Source organism: Colobus angolensis, unplaced genomic scaffold (assembly GCF_000951035.1).
Source record: "Colobus angolensis palliatus isolate OR3802 unplaced genomic scaffold, Cang.pa_1.0 Scaffold10, whole genome shotgun sequence".
Classification (NCBI taxonomy): Eukaryota; Metazoa; Chordata; class Mammalia; order Primates; family Cercopithecidae; genus Colobus; species Colobus angolensis.
The window spans coordinates 18,485,445-18,506,814 of NW_012110919.1; the positions used below are offsets into that span (position 1 = coordinate 18,485,445).

The 21,370-nt window shown below is 43.9% G+C and overlaps 1 protein-coding gene across 1 annotated transcript; it reads left to right on the forward strand.

Annotated features, from left to right (window-relative positions):
• The first annotated feature begins 18,777 nt into the window (after positions 1–18,777).
• LOC105508205 (40S ribosomal protein SA-like) lies at positions 18,778–19,673 on the forward strand. Its single transcript, XM_011937019.1, is given in 2 exon segments — positions 18,778–19,350; positions 19,352–19,673. Coding segments are annotated over 2 exon segments (819 nt in total). The 5' UTR covers positions 18,778–18,853.
• Positions 19,674–21,370: the final 1,697 nt, after the last annotated feature.

Genomic DNA, 21,370 nt, shown 5'->3' on the forward strand with positions numbered 1-21,370 from the left:
TATAGTGTAAATATTCTCCTGCTATGACAGAATTCCAGCTACTAAGAAACACAGAATACAATGAATGCTGAGTAAGATGTGCACAAGTTGTCTATAGCACACTAAGAAACCTACAAATGGGTCTTAAGTTAATGGCAACTATCATAAGAACAAAAATGGAATATCTAACCTTTAAACCAGCAGAAGAAAACTCAAACGGAAACTCACCTTATCCAATGGAAAGGAGGAAAAGAATATAAAAGAAACATCCTTCTCTTGATTAGAGTATTTCTCAAATGCAACCTACCTCACTAATGCAGAAGCCAGATCTCACTTTTCCAGCTTCCTTAGCAGGGTAGGTGCAGGCACGTGACAAAAGGTCAGCCAGTCAATCAGACGGCTTCCCTCAGGATATCTATTTGGGAGAGGGCATCCCGAGGAAGCTTCATCTGAGCTGAGGTGATGAGGATAATCAAGTCTTGGCAAGTAGCAGTAAGGGGATACTCAAGACTGTTCGGCGAGAGCTATAGAGTATGGGTAAGTAGTGGCTGCACTGGAGGAGTTCCCAAGGGTGGCATTTGAGGACTGACACCCTAACCCACTGGGAGAGTCTATGAGATTCCTAATATCCTTAATAAATTCTCTTTTCTGCTTAAGCTATGTAAACAAGTGTGACCCCTAAAGAGTAAATTCTTTCAGTGGATCCCCAAGTGGCTAACTGGGCCTAAATTTTAAATAGAACTAAGCAGTCATTTGCTGACTAGAATTCACACACATATTCTGTCACGAAAACCGACACTTCTATTTAACTGTGGGACTTTCAGAGCTCATCTGAACCAACTAATCAGAGCTCAGCTGAATCAACCAATCAGGTCTCAGCTATATCAACCAATCAGGACTCAGCTATATTGACCAATCAGAACTAAGTTAGCTTCACTTCTTCAAATACATAAAACAGACCTGATTGGGAACCTGGGTGGGAACTTTCAGTATAAAACGCAGATCCTCCCTTTGTTCTCTGAAATGCATCTTCATTTTAAACAGTTTGCTCCCTGGTTTGCAAACTGTTCACAGATATAAAGTTTTTTTCCTCCAAATTTCTTTTCTGAGAACTTCTGTTCACAGCTATTAACCATAGATTCATTTGTTTGTAATTAAGAACAATGATTGATACAATACCTGCAACTCATTTTAAAAATAACATCTTTATTATGATTCATATAGCACACAACTGACCTAATTAAAATACACAAATCGATTGTTTTTAGTATAGTCACAAAATTGTGCAACCATCACCACAATCAATTTTGCAATTTTATCACTCCTAAAAGAACCTCCATATCCATTAACAGTTACTCTATATTTTCCCCTCAACATCTGGCACCCCATTCCAACCCCAGCCCTAGGTAACCACTAAACGACTTTCTGTGTCTATTTGCCTATTCTTGGAATTTCATACAGATAGAATAATAGAGTCTTTTGTGACTGGATTCTTTCACTTAACCTCAAGTTTTCAAGTTTCATCCATTTTATAGTATGTATCCTATTTCATTTCTTTTTATTGCTGAAAAATATTCCATTGTATGAATATTCCTCATTTCATTATCCATTCTTCAGTTGAGCATTTGGGTTGTTTTACTATTGTGAATAATGTTGCTATAAACATTTGTGTACAAAGTGGGTTTTTTTGTGGACATATGTTTTCATTTATCTTGGGTATACACCTAGGAGTAGAATTGATGGATTATACAATAACTCTATGTTTAATCTTTTGAGCAAAAGGTAGACTGTTTTGCAAAGTGGCTGCACCTGTAGTCACAGCTACTTGGGAAGGTGAGACAGGAGGATTGCTTGAGTAGTCCCCAAGGAATTTGAGGCTGCAGTGAGCTGTGATTGTGCCCCTGCATTGCAACCTGGGTGAGAGTGAGACCCTGCCTCTGAAAAACAAGCAAACAGAAACAAAAAAAACAAAAAATTCCTCTCGTTATGAATAATAGTATTATTTCCAATAAGGAAGCAGATATCAACTGTGTGAGCCAGAATAGTCTAATAATAAAATTTAAATGAACTATTTTATCAGATGGGGAGCTTCTAATCACTACAAATATCAAAATTAGGCAATTGGACTGACCATCTGTGAGGATGTTATTCTCTCATTTACCCATCCATCCATTCATTCATTCTTTGCTCCAAGAAAACATTTAACAGTCTTATAGGAATTCATAATATACCAGAAGAGAACACAAATTGGAAGAAGCAAGAAAGAGAAAAAAATCTTTCAGGTTAGAGATGTAAGATGAAGTCAGGAGTTAAGCAAACAGAAAAGAGCCTGTCTTACCAGCTAGGTGTAACACGTTTGAGTTTTCCAGCAGTCAAATTTGGCTTTGAATTTTTCAGCAGTCAAGGCCAAGAGGGAGACTTGCTCAGGTATGCAATTTGCAGTGTCCATTAGGCACAATTCTTCTTGATTCTAGGACCAGAAAGAAATGTCTCCTGATCCCAGTCCTGCGAAAGTCACTGCTTTATGTTAAGGTATTTCTGTTTTTAGTTCCCCTTTGGGCTTTTAGTCATTTTGCTAACTACCTTCTCTCTCACATTGGTTGGAACTTGGGAAGGCTGGAGGCTCTGAAGTTGAGAGCTATCGCCCCACACATGAAAATAATAAAAATGCCACCCTTCTTGAGTCCTACTGCTTAAGTCCTCCTTGAATTGATTCTTTCAATGATGCATTGTGAATAATAACCACAACTTCCATCTATTGAGTAGTCAGGCACTTTTCCATCTTGATCTCTTCTTCACAACTAAACCAGATAGCATTTTGCTATTTTATAAATGAGCAAACAGACACAGGGTAAATGATCCGTTAATACAAAAAATTAGCCAGGCATGGTGGTGTACACCTGTAGTCCCAGCTACCTGGGAGGCTGAGATGGTAGAATCACTTGAACCCAGAGGTTGCCATGAGCCGAGATTGCCCCACTGCACTCCAGCCTGGGTGACAGAGGGAAACATTGTCTCTAAATAAATAAATAAATAAAAAATTACAGAACTGGTAAGCAACAGAGCCGGGATTCAAATCCAGGTCTGCCAGCCTCCTTAGCCTGTCTTCTTTCAATACAATCCCACTGCTGTTTCTAACTTTTTTCCTGATGATAGTATTAGTTACTTTCCAACTTCTTACATTTTTATCTGAAGATTTCCATATTAGTTAGACTAAAGGTTAATCTGCTCTTACAGAAAGACTCAAAACCCAGCTGCTTAAACTGTGGAGGATTCTTTTTCTCTCTCATGTGAAAGTCTATGGCTGAGTGGTCCAGGCCTGCAGGAAGGCTCTGCCACTTATGATGTGGCTTGCTAGGGAACTCCAGTTGTCACCAGCGATCAGTTGGTGAAAAGTGGGAGAAAGAGTCAAGGACAGGCATATTTAAGAAAATAATGGTAAAGAGGCTGGGTGTGGGGTGGGGCCGGGTGTGGGGCCACGGCTGTATTCCCAGCACTTTGGGAGGCCGGGGGGCGTGGGGTGGGGGGGCGGATCACTTGAAGTTGGGAGTTTGAGACCAGTCTGGCTAACATGGAGAAATCCCGTCTCTACTAAAAATACAAAAATTAGCCAGGGTGGTGGCACGTGCCTGCAATCCCAGCTACTTGGGAGGCTGAGGCAGGACAAGCAATTGAACCCGGGGGGAGGAGGTTGCAGTGAGCCAAGATCACACCATTCCGCTCCAGCCTGGGCGACAGCACAAGACTCCATGTCCAGAAAAAAAAAAAAGGAATAAAAGAGAAAAGAAAATAATGCTGAAGTTGCACATGTCACTACTGTTCATATCCCATTGTGTTGATGTTAGAAAGTAATTAATATTGATGTGTTATTTGGATCAGGGTAAATAAAGGAAACAGGGTAAATAAAGGAAAACATTAAAGGAAAACAGGGAAATCATCGCTGAAGAGTGGTTAACAGGCTGCATCATAATCTCCCTAGGAACAGTTCTGTTCTTAACAATTCTGAATTTTATTTTGAATCAGTATTCACCCAGCAGTGGTCAGACTGAGAAACAAATTGTTGTCTCTCGCTTTTTCCAAGTTCTCTTCCTTTTCATGTTTTTCTCTCTGCTTCCTAAAGCAAAGCCATTATTCACATAGAAATCAGGAGCTAGAAAAGGCTTTGTAATTTTATTGGTGAGGAAACAGATTCAGAGTAAGTGACTTGTCCAGGGTCACACAAGTAGCTAGTAGCAGAGGTCGGACCTGTGTGTCTTGGTTTTACCCCTCCACATAGACGTAAGTCCACCTTCCCACCTTAAGCCATTTTTTTTGTTTGTTTGTTTTTTGCCATTTTCCCAGTTGAGGGCAATGGCAACAAAAGGAACAACACATCTGGAAATGGAAGCTCCTAAGTTTCCCTTGGAAAATTGTTGTTGTTGTTGTTGTTGTTTGATATGGAGTCTCTGCTCTGTCATCCAGGCTGGAGTGCAGTCGTGCCATCTCAGCTCACTGCAACCTCCGCCTCCTGTGTTCAAGCAATTCTGCTGCCTCAGCCTCACTAGTAGCAGGGATTACAAGCATGCACCACTACACCCGGTTAATTTTTGTATTTTTAGTAGAGATGGAGTTTCACCATGTTGCCCAGGCTGGTCTTGAACTCCTGACCTCAAGTGATCTACTGGCCTCAACCTCCCAAAGTGCTAGGATTACAGGCATGAGCCACCATGCCAGGAGGAAAATTGTTGACCGTGAAATGAATCAAAACCCCAACAAATCCTTCCACCTTAGATAAAACACAGTGATGCTCATTTGAAAACTGAAAGAAGCTCTCCCAAAAGACCTCCTAGTCATTTCCAGGCTTCCTATGAATCTTCCTGACACCCTGAAGATACCCCTCCATTTTGTCTCTTTTCATTGATGTAAAGTGTTAATACATCTGAAATTCCTGGTCCTGTTAGCACCATAAGAATCTAGGATAACATACACCTTGCTTTTTCTCTTTTTCTTTCTTCTTTGTGCAGTTCAAATTCAATGCTGCTTGAGGGGATGAAGGAATTCCATGAGCTCTAGGGCCTGGACAAATTCGCCCTTCAATAGCATTGCAATCAGATGGGCAGTCTTCAGCTGGTCTGCTCAGCCTGATTTTACAAAGGCTGGGTTTCCTCAATGAAGAGGGAGGGAGAGATACAGAGTATCCTAGTGTATGTGGGACGGATATCCAGTTATGGGGGGTGTCTGTGTAGGGGGTGTGAGCATAAGGGGATATGGATATGGAGAGTTTGAGGGGTGTGATATGGGGGTGTGAACTGTATGTTGGGAAGGGAAGAAAAGAAGAAAAGATTAAGAAGATAAAGAAAAAGAGGAAGATTTATAGAATGTGTGTTGGCTAACGAAGAAAGCTTAAGGAGAATACAAGACAGCGTGAAATGTGAGACAGAGAATATTAGAATGTGTGCGAGGGAAAGAAGGAGGATAAGCACAGGTGGGAGAACGCTTGCTGCGGAGAAGAGTGATTTAGAGCAAATCTCGACTGGGCACAATGGCTCACACCTGTAATCCCAGCACTTTGGGAGGCCGAGGCGGGAGGATCACCTGAGGTCAGGGGTTTGAGACCAGCCTGGCCAACATGGTGAAACCCTGTTTCTACTAAAAAGTACAAAATTTAGCTGGGCGTGGTGGTGCACGCCTCTATTCCCAGATACTTGAGAGGCTCCAGCCTGGTGGCAATAATGAAACTCTGTCTCAAAAGAAAAAGAAAAAAATAAAGGAGCAAATCTTCCTTTATCCTTGGCGGCTGCCCACCTGTCCATCAGTCAGTCAGTGGGCAAGCAGTGGTGTCAAGGCTGTAGGAATTGCAGATGTATGGGGGTCACCATCCCAGCACAAGGAGCTTATAAGGAGATGGAGAGATTCAGGAGAAAAACCTAAGAGCCCCAACACAGTGGCGGGGTGGTGGGGGGTGAAAACCAGTAACAGCTGTGGGGAGAAAAATTGCTATATGTTAGTCTTTGGGGGTGAGGAGTAGAGAGGGAAGAGGACTGTAGTCCAGTCGAAGTGGACTAGTCCAGTTCTTGCTGAACTCAGGAGTTCCACAAGAGGAAACCCATTAAATAAATTATAATAGTCTGCCCTATAATATACCACCAGGAATGACATAGATGTCTACTGATTGACTTGGAAATAGATTCACAATTTATTATGAAGCAGGGAAAAAAGGAGATCGTGAAATAGTACCCACAGTATGATGCAATTGTATTTTGAATATCATATATTTAAATATAGGAAAAATCTGGGTGATACACATACATATCTGATATTTATGAAATATTAAAAGACATATAAAAATATGTAACTACACATACATAAAATAACAGTGGTTATTTGGGGATAGTGGGATCTTTGTTTATTTATTTATTTATTTTGAGACAGAGCCTCACTCCTGCCAGGCTGGAGTGCACTGGTGCAATCTCGGCTCACTGCAACCTCCACTTTCCACGTTACAAGTGATACTCCTGCCTCAGCCTCCCAAGTAGCTGGGATTACAGGTGCCTCCCACCACGCCCAGCTAATTTTTTGTATTTTTAGTAGAGATGGGGTTTCATCATGTTGGCCAGGCTGGTCTCAAACTCCCGATCTCAAGTAAAACACCCACCTCAGCCTCCCAAAGTGCTGGGATTACAGGTGGAAGCCATTTGCCTGGTCTCCCCACAGCTGTTACTGGTTTTCACTTTCCCCTCTGTGTTGGGGCTGTTAGGTTTTTCTCCTGAATCTCTCCATCTCCTTATAAGCTCCTTGTGCTGGAACCTCAGTACATCTGACATTCCTACAGCCTTGACACCACTGGAGATCAAGACCAGCCTAACATGGTGAAACCCAGTCTCTACTAAAATACAAAAAATGAGCCGGGCGTGGTGGCGCACACCTGTAATCCCAGCTACTCGGGAGGCTAAGACAGAATTGCTTGAACCCAGGAGGCAGAGGTTGCAGTGAGCCAAGATCGCGCCACCACACTCCAGCCTGGTGACAGAGCAAGACTCAGTCTCAAAAACAACAACAAAAAAATGGCCAGGTGCAGGGGCTCATGCCTGTAATCCCAGCACTTTGGGAGGCTGAGGCGGGCGGATCACGAGGTCAGGAGGTCAAGACCATCCTGGCTAACATGGTGAAACCCCGTCTCTACTAAAAACACAAAAAATTAGCTGGGTGTGGTGGCGTGTGCCTGTAATCCCAGCTACTCAGGAGTCTGAGGCAGGAGAATTGCTTGAACCCAGGAGGCGGAGGTTGCAGTGAGCCCAGATTGCGCCACTACACTCCAGCCTGGGCGACAGAGCAAGACTCCATCTCAAAAAACAAAACAAAACAAACAAAACAAATTAGCCAAACGTGGTGGTGTGCATCTGTAGTCCCAGCTACTCTTCAGGCTGAGGTGGAAGGATGGCTCGAGCCTAGGCGTTGGAGGCTGTAGTGAGCCATGATCCAGCTGATCCTTGGGAAGACGCCTCCTCATCCTGTAAAGAGTTGGGCCCACTAGGATGTGCCATTCCCAACCACCTATCCCCGATCCCGGGAGGAGGAGGGGGCAGGAAGAGGAGAAGGAGCAGGGAGGAGGAGGAAGTAGTGGGGTTTCCATCCAGGATTCCCCCATCGTGTCTCCAAGAAGCAGAGCTGAGCCAGGCCTCCAGGAGAACAAGAACAATGCTCTCCTGCACAGACGGACCCTGAAGACGACCTTGCCCTGCTCCATGTGACACCCAGATTGGAAATTCTTGTGGAGAAAACATAGAGAGCATGTTCCTGGCAGCTGACTAATGGGATTCATGGACCCAGTTCATTCTTTGAAAGTTTGGATCTGAGGTTTGCTCACACTGCTGGGGCCACCTAACAAGTGGTTGCTACTAGCCCCCAAATCTGGCACACCAGAGGGCTGGAATCAGGGGAGACTATGAAAATACTCTTTGGATCTAACACAGATTGCAAAAGTTGGACTTGGACATGGACTGTTCCTGTTCAAGATTATTACAGGCCTTGCTTCTCCATACAGGCGAGTTTTTATAAACCACACATATCGAATAGAAAAATAAGCCCTACTATTTAAAACATAATTGCTGACAGCTGCTTCTGCTCACAAACAGTGATATAATTTCTCACTAGAGAAGATTTTTTTTGTTTAGCAAAATTCAATTTAATTAGGTGCTTGGGCAAGAACCCCTCCCTTTGCCCCCCACCCCCACCAGGGGGATAGTTGAGAAAGTGACCAGAAAACAGAGAGCTAAACTCTGACAGGAAATAAATAGAAACTTTTTGGTTCAGAAAAGGGAAGAGCGTTTTAAAAATCAGTGAAATGGAGGCTGGGCATGGTGGCTTATGCCTATAATCCAAGCACTTAGGGAGGCCAAGGTGGGAAGATCATTTGAGGCTAGAAGTTCAAGACCAACCTGGGCAACATAGCAAGACCACGTCTCTACAAAAGTTAAAAAAAATTAGCCAGGTGTGTGGTGGTGGGCATCTGTAGTCCCAGCTGCTCAAGAGTCTGAGGTGGGAGGATTGCTTGGACCCAGGAGTTGAAGGCTGCAGTGAGCTGTGATCCCACCACTATTCTCCCACCAGGGCAACAGAGTGAGACTCTATAAAAAAGAAAAAATTAAAAGTCAGTGACACAGTGGCAGGTGTTGAAGTTATGGAGAAACAGGGCCAGAAATGTTCCCCCATCTGAGATGGCTTAAGGACTACTAACAGTTTTTACATATTCAGTGGGGTTTTGTGTATGTTTGTTTTTATCAGTTCTGAGACTCCATACCCCTCAATTACCCCATTCTGAAGAGCATTGTTCAAGTGAAAGATTGAAGTACCAATGGTTTAGGAACTGTTCTCTAGGTCAGACTGCCCAGTGAGATCCAGCTGTGTCACTTGGGGGCTCTATCACTTTGAATAGTAAGTTCTCTGACTTTTGGAAGCTTCAGTTCCTTCACCTGGAAAATGAGAATAGCGTTTGTGAAAATGAAATGAGATCAGCTGCATAAGGTACTTAGTACAGTGCTTGACTCATAGTAACTGCTTAGTAAATGTCAGTGGGGATGAAGGTGAAGAAATGATGATGATAATAACAATAATGAAATAGCTACAGCTGTGTTCTATAGTTTCATCAGCTAGTATTTAATAACAACTGGAGAAACCATAGAAAAGAAGAGCTAGCTGAACACTGGACTTGGATGAATTAGTGCAGTGGTTCTCAAAGTGAAGCCCCTGGACCAGCAGCATCAGCATCACCTGAGAGCTGGTTAGAAATGCAGGTTCTGGGAGTTTGAGACCAGCCTGGGAACATGGTGAAACTCCATCTCTACTAAAAATACAAAAATTAACCAGATGCGGTAGTGCATGCCTGTGGTCCCAGCTACTTGGGAGGCTGAGGCAGGAGGATTACTTGAGATCATGCCACTGCACTTCAACCTTGGTGACAGTGTGAGACCACGTCAAAAAAAAAAAAAAAAAAAGGAAATGAAGATTCTAAGCCCCCACCCCAGATCCACTGAGTCGGAAACTCTGAGTGTGGGTTCAGTAATTGGTATTCTTCTCACAAACAGTGATGTAATTTCTCACTAGAGAAGATTTGTTCTCACTAGAGAACAAACTTTCCAGGTATTTCTGATGCACACGTAAATTTTGAGAACCACTAAAGTAATGAATGCTGTTTTAATGCCTTGCAAAGAAGGGGCCTGTCTGTGGGTTCATTTTTTTTTCATACTTGTTCAAATGTGAATAGTACAATCATTGCAATTTCATTGCATGTGGTTATAATTCAATATGTGGTGGTGGTGTTAAATTTTATTCAGGTAAACAAAAATAGTACTTTAGTTTTCTAAAACTGATTTCGTCTTCCTCTGGAGTCCCTGGGGAAAGTCTCAGTTTACTTCATCCATTCAAAGTTCAAACTTCTATGGGGCTGTTTTTCCTCCTCCTACACCTCTATCCTAAGAAGGCATTTGGGCGCAAGAAAGAGCTGAGGTAGCCTCGTGGCAGCAGGGGAGAGGTCTTTGCACATGCTCAGTGGCCTCCCACATTGGGTACTGCTCACTAGGTTCACAGACCTGGCTCTGTTCTGAGGCTGTGGTCTCTGGCTTCTCTCACGTGGTCTCTTGGTGCCCTGGGCTGGTACCTGCTGCTGAAGCTGTGGTCCCCGTCACAGCTTTCCCCATTGCAGCCTTCTTATCTCAATCCCACTGCCTACACCTTTTTGGATTCTAGTGACTTGGACAGCAGATGAGAGCCAAGAATACTTCAAGCCAGGAAGGAAGAAAGACGAGGAATGCCTTTTGTAAGAAAGAACAAAACACCAATTTATCCTGTAGCCTTTCACTGTACTTTCTTCCCTCCCTCCCTCCTTTCTTTTCTTTTTTCTTTAATGAAAAGCTAAAAGGGAAGACATATGTCTTGGAAATTGAGATTTAATGAAAACAGGGAACACTTTGGGAGGTCCTGGTTGCTATAATTTCTTAAATATTCAATTGAAGATTCTTCCCAAGAACTCAAGGTCTAGGTTATAGGACAAGGCACATCAGGAATTAAATTTCTTTTTACTTTAGATAGAATAAAAATTAAAAGTCTCAGTAAATTTGGGTTTAATATAAAACCAGACTTTTTCTAATTATTGCAGGCCACAGTCTCTTCCTCTTCACTTCCTTCTAGAATATATACTATATTGAAAATGTCCACTTATTTAGCACTCTCATAGGCAGTGAAGGGTTATTCTTTAGTATTCATTTGTCGTAGTCTTGCTTGTGCTCCACCTCAGTTGTAAGTCGCTCAAGGACCAAGATTATAACATTCATAGTTGATAAGGACTTGGGAAGCTCCTGTGCAGCAGGTGTATTAGGTAGGATGGACTAGGTTATGCTACGGTCACAAATGACCTCTACATCCCTATGGCTTAACATACCAAATGTTCTTTTCTTTGCCTGCTAATTCTACATGTCCATTGGAGTCACCAGGCAACCTCTGCTCCACATAGACTCTCAGGATCCAGATAAACAGAGGCTCCAATAGGACTTGTGCTCCACACTCTCCCCCAGTAGAGCAAAAGGAATGTGGCCAATTGTACACTGTCTCTTAAAACTTCTGCTCAGAAGTGACACATCGTTTCTGCTCACATTTCATGGGCCAAAGCAAGTCACATAGTCATACCTAACTTTAAATTGGAAAGGTACAATTCCATCATGTACCCAGAAGGAGAGCCAAAAATACTGGGGAACGGTACTAATCATTACACCAGGCACTGTGTTGAGCATTTGATCCATGTCTTTGCCTTTACAACTCCATGAGGGAGGAACTATATTAGTCTCATTTTTTTTTTAATAGTATAGGAAACCAAGGTCACACATTTTGTAAATGGTAGAACAGGATGGGAGACTAGATCCGTTTGGTACCAGTATCTGCACTCAAACCAAAAGACTATACTGCTCTTCGAGAACAGTGAGTTTTCTTTCATTGAGTTCACAGACTCTTGAGGCACAGTGTTTAAATGTTTTATATGCTTTGTCTCATTTAATCCTCACAGCAACATGGTGAGCTGGATCCAATTATTAGCCCCTGCTAAGGGGATCCAAAGCTTAGCAAAGTTATGATCTCACAAGGAAACCTGGCCCTTATCTAACTCCAATGACTATTACCTTAATCTACATTATACGGCAGTGTTTCTCAGAGTGAATGTTCTTCATGAGAAGCCTTTGGGGTACGCATTCAAATGCCAGCTCCTGGAGCCTATACTGAATCAGCTTTCTGGGGAGGGTTAGGAATGACAGCTGGGATGCTCACTAGAGTTTGATATTTATGATCCCATTGTCAGTTTCAGCCCTGGTGGTCCCACTGCCCTAGCATAACCCCCTGCTCCTGGTGGCCACTCAGCAAATCAAAAACAAATAAAACCTCAGCCCATACCAGACCAGAAAAAGGTGATTATTTCTTCGCCATTCTGCCAACATTGACAGGAAAAGGTAAAGAAGTTAATACATTCAGCATCAGGTTCCTGGACAAAAATCTCTGCCATCAACAGTTTTTAAAGACTTAAGGCAGTGAGGGCGCTGAAATTAACTCCACATTTAAGTCATAATTACAGAACTCGCTAGTGACCTGAAGCAAAATCCAAAGATATTAAGATTCTGTGAGTGTAGACAGCAAGGCTCCCTCTCCCTCCATGGCCTGTGTGAAGGCAGCAGGACCCTGATGCTCTGAACACACAAAGGGCAGATCTGCTGTGTACAGCTGTGTAGTCCGAGTGGTTCGACCTCACAGTGGGGACACCATTCCCACAGCCCACAATATACCTGCATGAGGAGAGGACACAGATGTGGGGCAAGGGGCCTGGTTTCTGAACCAGTCTTAAGTATATACCTTTCCAGATGTTGTGGCTTGGATGCATCTTAACCTTTCTGAACCTTTAAAATGCCATTATTTTGCAAGATGCATTACATGGGGATTTTACACATGTTATCACATTATCACAGTTAATAAATACTTATATGCCCCAGGTCCTATTCTAAGTGCCTTAAATAATCTAAATTTCACAATAACCCTGTAAGGTAGGTACTAGTTTTATCCTCATTTTACAAAAGAGGAAATAGGCACAGAGAGGTTAAGTGACTTGTGCAAGGCCACCCAGCATACATTGTAGGGATAGGGTGTAAGCACAGGCAGTCTAGGTATCTAGCTCAATTATTTTTCTTTCTTTTTTTTTGCCCTTATATGCTATTGACTCTATTCTATGGGACGTGAAGGCGGCAGCTATAAAAATGGAACATCTGGAATGAACTAGTTCAACTTACTCAGGGCTGGCCGGATCACACCCAGCAGAGGTGCTCAGTTCTGGGTGCTCTGCTTTAAAGGGGGTGTAGACAAATTGGAAACTATCTAGAGGAAGCTGGTTAGTTAGGAAGGGGGCTGCAGCCTTGTCATCAGTAATCCTCATGCTTACCAAATGCCTGACAGAAGTGCTTTACCTGCCTAGCTTGTTTCATTTAAGCCTTTATAACATCCTCATGGAGTAAATCCTAAAATTATTGCCATTTGATAAAGAAAGAAGCTGAGGCATGGAGCAGTTAAATGATCTGCCTCCACACAGCTAATAAGCATCAGGACCAGAGTGCAAACCCTGCAGTGTAAAACCAGTCTACTTTAAACCAGCGTTTCACACACATCACTGAGGGGTTCTGTTAGAACGTAGTCTCTGATTCAGTAGATCCAGGGTGGGGCCGAGACTCTGCACTTCTTACAGCTCCTAGGTGATGCTGCAGAACCACAGACCACACTGAGCAGTGAGACTTCCAGTCACTCTGCTTCACTACCCATAATGTGAGCAGTGATGGGAGGAACCAAGGGTTTTCACCTCAAGGCAGCTCAGTAGGGTGGAGTTGAAGAACGTCATGGCTACCCTCAAATATTTAAAGGGCCTCCATGTAGAAAGCAAATCAGACTTGACTTATAGAACCCCCAGGGACAGAATGACATGGATATATCTTTCTTTCCAGCCCCGACCTTTCCCTTGAGCTTCAGACTTCTATATCTAACTGCCTGCAGGACTAGCCCACTTGGCGTGTCCATCAGCAGCGCAAACTCCACATGTGCAGAAGCACTCATTGCCTTTCCCCCTATTTTCCATCTCACAGAAGCTGGAACCATCCTAGATCACACTTGGTCATCCCTACATCCAATCAGTCATGAAGACCTGTCTGCTTGACCTCTTATTTCTGGGCACATCTTCTTTCTTTGCCTCTCTTGTGTTAGTTCAATCTTTTAGCATTTTTTAAACCTGGATTACTATTATGATTTTCACACCAGACTGCAATCTCCTTTCTTTCTCCACACTTTGGCAGCAAGAATGATCTTTCTGAGGACCACAGCATCACAGAGCCCCTTGGTTCCATACCCCGTCATGGCTCTCACTGTCTTCAGGGTAAAACCCACGCTCCTTAGAATGACCACTCCTCCCCAGAGCTTGGTCTCTGTGGGTTTTCCTATACTCATTTCCTTTCCATCTTGCACACTAAGCTCAGTAATTCCCAAGCATTTAGTGTTTTCCTCAACACCTTCCTTAGTTTCCTGCCTCTGGGTCTCAACCAGGCTGGGCCACCTGCTGGGAAGATGTTTGCCTGCCTTTCTCACCCACAACTCATGGAGGGATTTCTCCTCTCGGAAGCCCTTACTCCCCCTCCTCTGGGTTCCCAAGGATGTACATTTTAACATAGCCTAACTATAGTGTATTTAATGTATTAAACACTAATGTGTTAAATATGTTTGTCTCTCTTTTGAAAACATGTATCAACCAGCTGTTTGTTGTTGTTATTGTTTGTTTTACAGAATGTCTCACTCTGTCACCCAGGCTGGAGTGCAGTGGCACAATCCTGGCTCACTTTAACCTCTGCCTCCCGGGTTCAAGCGATTCTTGTGCCTCAGCCTCCTGAGTAGCACAGATGTGCACCACCACATCGGGCTACCAACCAGCTGTTTTATTCAGAGGTGTGTCCCCACCATCTTATTACACAAATATTTGTTAATGTAAAATTGCTAATTTAAAAAGAAGCTTAGGCTTATCTCTGACTTCCCTTTCATTTTCACATGCACATCTAATCCGACACATGCTGCTGGTTCTGCCTTTAAAATATATCCAGAATCCAACCACTTCGCACCCATTTACCCATTTTCTGCCTGGACAACAACTATGGGTCTCCCTACCCGCTCTGTTCCCCACCCTCCTTTTGTTCTCACACAGCAGCCAGCGTGATGCTTTGAAAACATCAATCGGCTCCTGTCACCCCAGTGGCAAAATACTCCAATGGTTCCCCATAACACTTGGAATAAAATCTAAAGTTCTTAACATGGCCCTCTAGGGGGCGTCAAGGATGGAGTCCCGAAGCTGGCAAATCTGAGAAAGAGTGTGAAGGCCATGATGGCTGGAGAATGGTGGAGACGGGTGAGAAAGGAAGAAAAATGAAGTCAGGGAAGAATGAAAAAGTCGCCCCTCTATCCAAAATGTTCTTTTCCCCAGATATTCACAACGTGCCCTCTCTTGCTCAGTCAGATCTCTACTCAAAGTCATCTCCCTAGGGTGGCATTCCCCGACCACACATGTTAAAATCATGCTCTCATCAATCCTCTTGCTGTAGCCAGCTGCAGTGAGGCATGGCTGTAGTCCCAGCTGCTCAGGAGGCTGAAGCAGGAGAATTGCTTGATCCCAGGAATTCAAAGCTGTAGTGTGCAATGATCATGCTTGTGAATAGCCACTGCACTTCAGCCTGGGCAACATAATGTGACTAACCTCTATTAAAAAAAGTAAATCATCTCACCTTGTTTTCTTCATAGTACTATGTCTTTAAACTATATAGTTTTTAAAATATTGTGTATCTTCCCTTTTGGAATCTAAGCTCCTTGGGCATAAGCACTTGATCTATCTTGTACTCAGTTGTATCCAGGGCCTAGAACAATGGCTCATAGTAGGCATTCGATGAAGACTTCATGAATCTTTCATGAGCAAGACTAGTGAGTGGAAGCTCCAGGGAGACACTTTTCAGTTCATTAGGAGGAAAGACTTTCTGTCAGTGAAGCCTGAAGATGGAAAGAACTGGCTCTGGATGGGATAAATCCCCTGTCATGGAGAGGTTTAATTCACAGAAAGGCTGGACAACAACCATCTCATGGGTGTGCATATGGGTTTAGAGCAGTTGGGGGCTGGGCCAGATGGACTATGGTTCCCCTTAAGGCTTCAGCTGTATTCATTTTCATATACCTGCCTGTGATCCTCAGGAATCCCTGGTGGGAAGCCTTGAGCTTGGCTGAAGGAGCCTGGATGCCAAAAAACGTCACAGTTAAGTGTTTTTCAATACAAAATGTATTTTTTCAGTTTTTCAAGGAAATAGTTGATCATTCAAAAAAATTTGGAAAGGAAAAGGAAGAAATGCACACACATGTACACACACACACAATCCTATCAGAGACTCACTGTTAATATTTTGGGACATATTATTCCTGTCTTTTTAATGGATTTTTCCCATTTTATATTGCTGTATTATAGTTGTATATTAATTATTTATTGTTGCATAACAAATCACACCAAAATTTGGTGCCTGAAAGTGGCAATACACACATCTCTTACCTGTGGGTCATCAATTCAGAAGCAGCCAGTTGGGACCCCTGGCTCCAGCTAGTTTCTGTAGCTGTGGTCAGGCTGGGGCTGTGGCCAGCTCTGGGTTCCTCTCAAAGGCTTCTGCATTCACAAGTCTGGTGCCTGGGTTTGGGTATTCCTAGGGCATCTTTCTCTCTCTGTGTAGTCTGGCCATGTGATCTTTCAGCCTGGGCTTCAAGGGGGACATGATGGGCTCTACATGGTGGCTCAGGACTCCAAAGCTATCTTAAGATAAAGAGCCAGGCAGGAGTCTTTTATGAACTGGCCTTGGAAGTCAGTAGCAAGGGTGGGAGACAGTCCTTTACTTGAACTCACTTCATTGACTTTACTGCTGTCAATTTCACTTAGCTTAACACATATGAATTGAGTGACCATTAAGGGCAGGGTACCATGCCATGTGCTGGAGATTTAAAGATGAATAAGACATGCTTCCTCCCTTCAATTTATTTTTAATTTGGGGGGTGCACCCACAAGCCATTGTTTCCTTTAGGTTGCACACTGATTACTTCAGTAATTGATATAACATATATTGGGCACTTCAAACCCTGGTTCTACCACTTCCTAACAGGTTTAAATGAATTAACCCATGTAAAACTTAGCCCAGTACCTGGCTTATGGTAGGGCTCAATGAGTGTCAGCTTTGCTGGTTAACTGCCTGTTTGCCCTCAGATCAGTCCTGGACCTTCCCTTGCTCTGCTCTGTATTTCAGGAAACTACATTCCCTGGGCTCCCTGTAACTCTCAGGAAGGGTCAACCATTTGGAGGAAGACCAGTGGAAGACCAGAAGACAGAATTTGGATAGAGGCAGAATATTCTCCCCCTTCTCTCTGCGTCCTGTGGCATCTCCTCCATGGCTCCAGCTCAGATCCTGATGTGGTTTCAGCTCCCACAGGGCAGCTTCCTGCTTTTCCTCCAGCCGTAGGAACTGTGTCCCACCAGTTCTAATCTCAAAGCTGCCTTATGAGCATCAGTTTGCTTTCTCATCTCTATTGTCTCTTGAATCAGTTATTTCCTGTATTAAATTTCCCTAGATTGAAACACCTAAAGTGGTTCATATTTCCTGTTGAAAGAGTTAGCTTCAGGCTGGGCACACCTGTAATCCCAGCACTTTGGGAGGCCAAGGCAGGTGGATCACTTGAGCTCAGAAGTTCGAGACTAGCCTGGGCAACAAAGTGAGACGCCCCATATGTATAAAAAATAAAAAATTAGCCAGGAATAGTGGTGAATTCCTGTAGTCCCAGCTACTCAGGAGGCTGAGGTGAGAGGATTGCTTGAGCCCAGGAGGTTGAGGTTGCAGTAATCTGTGATCACACCACTGCTCTTCAGCCTGGGCAACAGAGATAGACTTTGTCCCCCTCAAAACAATTAGCTGCTAATATTAGTATTAGTATCTCAATTAACTGTATAACAGCTCTATCAGGTGGGTGCCCTTATTATTGTCCTTTTGTAGATGGGGAAACTGAGCAGAGGAAGATTAAGTAACTTGTCTCAAATCGCAAAGTGGTGGAGCCAGAATATGAACCCAAATCTGTCTTCAGTCTAGTTCCTGATGTGCACAATCAGGTAAAATAGCTATCTACTTACTTGCTGAGCTTTTAGAAGCCTCTTTTTACTCTTTAAGGCACTACCAAAGTTGGGGAGGGGTGTCTTTTGATATCCAGTGGTTTTCTCTTTCTGGGAGTCTGTCCAGGCCATTTTCTCATAAAGCTCTTGTGAAAACTCATGAATGAATAAAATACATGTGGTTCATTTCTGTGTTGCTCTGTTTTGGTGATTTATTGACAATTTAGAGGCTTTACTGTCTAATGTATGGGCAGATCATGGGTAGTTGATTAAGAGCGGGGCTAGTGGTCAGTCTATAAAACGCTGAGTATGGGCCCCGGGAAGAAAGAAATGCAACCTCACATGGTAAGATTGTTTCGCTGGTGTAGCCAGAGTCAATTGCTGATACCTTTTTTTTTTTTTTTTTTGAGGCGGAGTCTCGCTCTGTCGACCGGACTGGAGTACAGTGGCCTGATCTCAGCTCACTGCAAGCTCCGCCTCCCGGGTTTACGCCATTCTCCTGCCTCAGCCTCCCGAGTAGCTGGGACTACAGGCGCCCGCCACCTCGCCCGGCTAGTTTTTGTATTTTTAGTAGAGACGGGGTTTCACCGTGTTAGCCAGGATGGTCTCGATCTCCTGACCTCGTGATCCGCCCGTCTCGGCCTCCCAAAGTGCTGGGATTACAGGCTTGAGCCACCGCGCCCGGCCAGCTGATACCTTTTTCTAAAAAGCCATCCATACGAGTCCAAGAAATGTCCGTGTCATTCAAAAGGTACTCAAAATTGAGAACAGCTGCCTTTGAGTGAGACAAAATATGAAGGAAAGCTTTACAAAGTGGAAAATTACTATGGTTCCCCTGAGCCTGGTGTGAGGAATGAAACATCAGATTAATCTCACAAAGTAAGAAGTATATTAACAATTACTGTCATTCCAGAAAGATATTAAACATGAGCATTGATGAAAGATTACATTGGTTCAGAGAACTGGGGCTTTTTCCTCACAACAGAGATCATTATTATTGGCAAGAAGATACTTTACCCTTTTAATCACAAATCCACTCTCAGGTTTTGCCAGTTAGGCAAGGACTAAATTTGAGGTGAGCTCCCTTTCCGCGCTACCTACAGAGGGGTCCATATGGCGTTGTTCTGGATTTCCGTCCTAATTTAAAGGGAAACTTTCACAATGTCCAGAGCCCTTGATGTCCTGCAAATGAAGGAGGAGGATGTCCTTAAGTTCCTTGCAGCAGGAACCCACATAGGTGGCACCAATCTTGACTTCCACATGGAACAGTACATCTTTAAAAGGAAAAGTGATGGCATCTACATCATAAATCTGAAGAGGACCTGGGAGAAGCTTCTGCTGGCAGCTCGTGCCATTGTTGCCATTGAAAACCCTGCTGATGTCAGTGTTATATCCTCCAGGAATACTGGCCAGAGGGCTGTTCTGAAGTTTGCTGCTGCCACTGGAGCCACTCCAATTGCTGGCTGCTTCACTCCTGGAACCTTCACTAACCAGATCCAGGCAGCCTTCCAGGAGCCACGGCTTCTTGTGGTTACTGACCCCAGGGCTGACCACCAGCCTTTCATGGAGGCATCTTATGTTAACCTACCTACCATTGCTCTGTGTAACACAGATTCTCCTCTGCACTGTGTGGACATTGCCATCCCATGCAACAACAAAATCAGTGGGTTTGATGTGGTGGATGCTGGCTCGGGAAGTTCTGCGCATCCGTGGCACCATTTCCCATGAACACCCATGGGAGTTCATGCCTGATTGCTACTTCTACAGAGATCCTGAAGAGATTGAAAAAGAAGAGCAGGCTGCTGCTGAAAAGGCAGTGACCAAGAAGAAATTTCAGGGTGAATGGACTGCTCCAGCTCCTGAGTTCACTGCTACTCAGCCTGAGGTTGCAGACTGGTCTGAAGGTGTGCAGGTGCCCTCTGCGTCTATTCAGCAGTTCCCTACTGAAGACTGGAGTGCTCAGCCTGCCACGGAAGACTGATCTGCAGCTCCCGCTGCTCAGACCACTGAATGTGTAGGAGCAACCACTGAATGGTCTTAAGCTGTTCTTGCACGGGCTCTTAAGCAACATGGAAAAATGGTTGATGAAAAATAAACATCAATTTCTAAAAAAAAAAAAATTTTGAGGTGAGCTAATCATTGAGGACTTCCCTGGAGCCTGGGTAACCTTGGCAAGTCTGGTTGAGCTGGAAATGTAACAGGCTTACTACTTTTTGCTTTTGTGTGATTCCATCTTCCTATCCTCCAGCTGTGAAAATCATCTCTGTCCAGCACCTCGGGTTATTTGAAGATTGGTTACATCCTCCCCACTTCGGTATTTCTACTGTAAACAATACTAGAATGAGGTCTTTAATGAGGACTTTTGAAATGGGATCCAGTTACAGTGGGATGCCTGAGAGTGTGAGGGGAAAGACACCACATCCCCTGCACCTTATACCCCTGTCCCCTGCCCCAGGAAACAAGTCTTTTCCTGTTTCTCCATTCAAAGCATCCTCCTTCCACAGTTAGCATTGAAGTTGATAGGGCTCAAAGCCACATCTAGGCAATAAGGTTAGACAAACCATTCTTCAGCTTTAACTCCTTAGCATTTTCCCCCCGACTCATTTCCTGATTCATGAGTGCAAGACACCATAAGCAATTAATTTTCATTTTATTCAGAGAGAGCTCACCTGATAGGTCTGATGAATCCTTTTCTGTGGGAATTCCCAAGGACCAAAGCAAAACCAGTTCAAACCCAAGATGAGTCTCATTAAATCCCAAGCTCACCAAGCTCGAATCATGAGACCAGGCGTGGCTTGCAAGCCCATGCTTGAACGAGGTATTAGAGGCAGGCACACAGTGCTGACCTTTCAGATTCGCTGCTTCCTTATCGATAATGCAAACAGCAGCCCTCAGAGTTTAGAGTGGGCACAAAGCAGAAAAATCCTAGGGATCAGGATATATCCTTACTGTGGTTCCAGAGAATACATATGGAGAAGGGGCCAGCATGGGATCCAGAGAGCAAGTGGCAGCCAGGCCCTCGCCTTGGGCCCTTGGTGCCCAGGCCAACCCTGACGCTGGCTAAAGGATAGTGACTGAAGAACAAAAAGAAATGGTTTAGCTGGGTGGTTGTCCACCTACCCAGCTAAAGCTCAATTATTGGCCTGTTTGCACATTTTACAGTATCTGTAATTTTACAGTAACTGATATGATAAAAACCATATCAGTTTTTAGAACCTGGCAAAGAACTTTTCCAACTTTTGATCAGCAAACTCAGAAGAGAAGGGTCTCCAGGCTTCCTGTCTCATTGCCCTCAGCAAGCGGAGTTCCTGAGCCAATGCAAGGACAAGACTTTGCTCTACCTGTCAGCAATTATTAATAACTGTAACTCCTCCATGCAAGCAATTGATTCAGAATGAACTAGAATTTTCTTGTCTTAACTCCAAACACCCAGGAAATGGAGTCCAGCTGGCTCAGTCTGAGTCACATACTCACAATTGGCCCAATCATCTTTGGGTAAGGTGACTTGGGCCTCATAGAACATACATGGCTGCCTGGGGCCAATCCCTGGGTGAGGGGACAGACTAGGGTCCTTGTAAGCTGCCAGAACCTATAAGTAGTGTGTCTTATAGTTGTCTTGCAGAGAAAGAAGACCTGGGTAGTGATTCCTATTTTTCCTAGAATCGAATGTCCCTATTA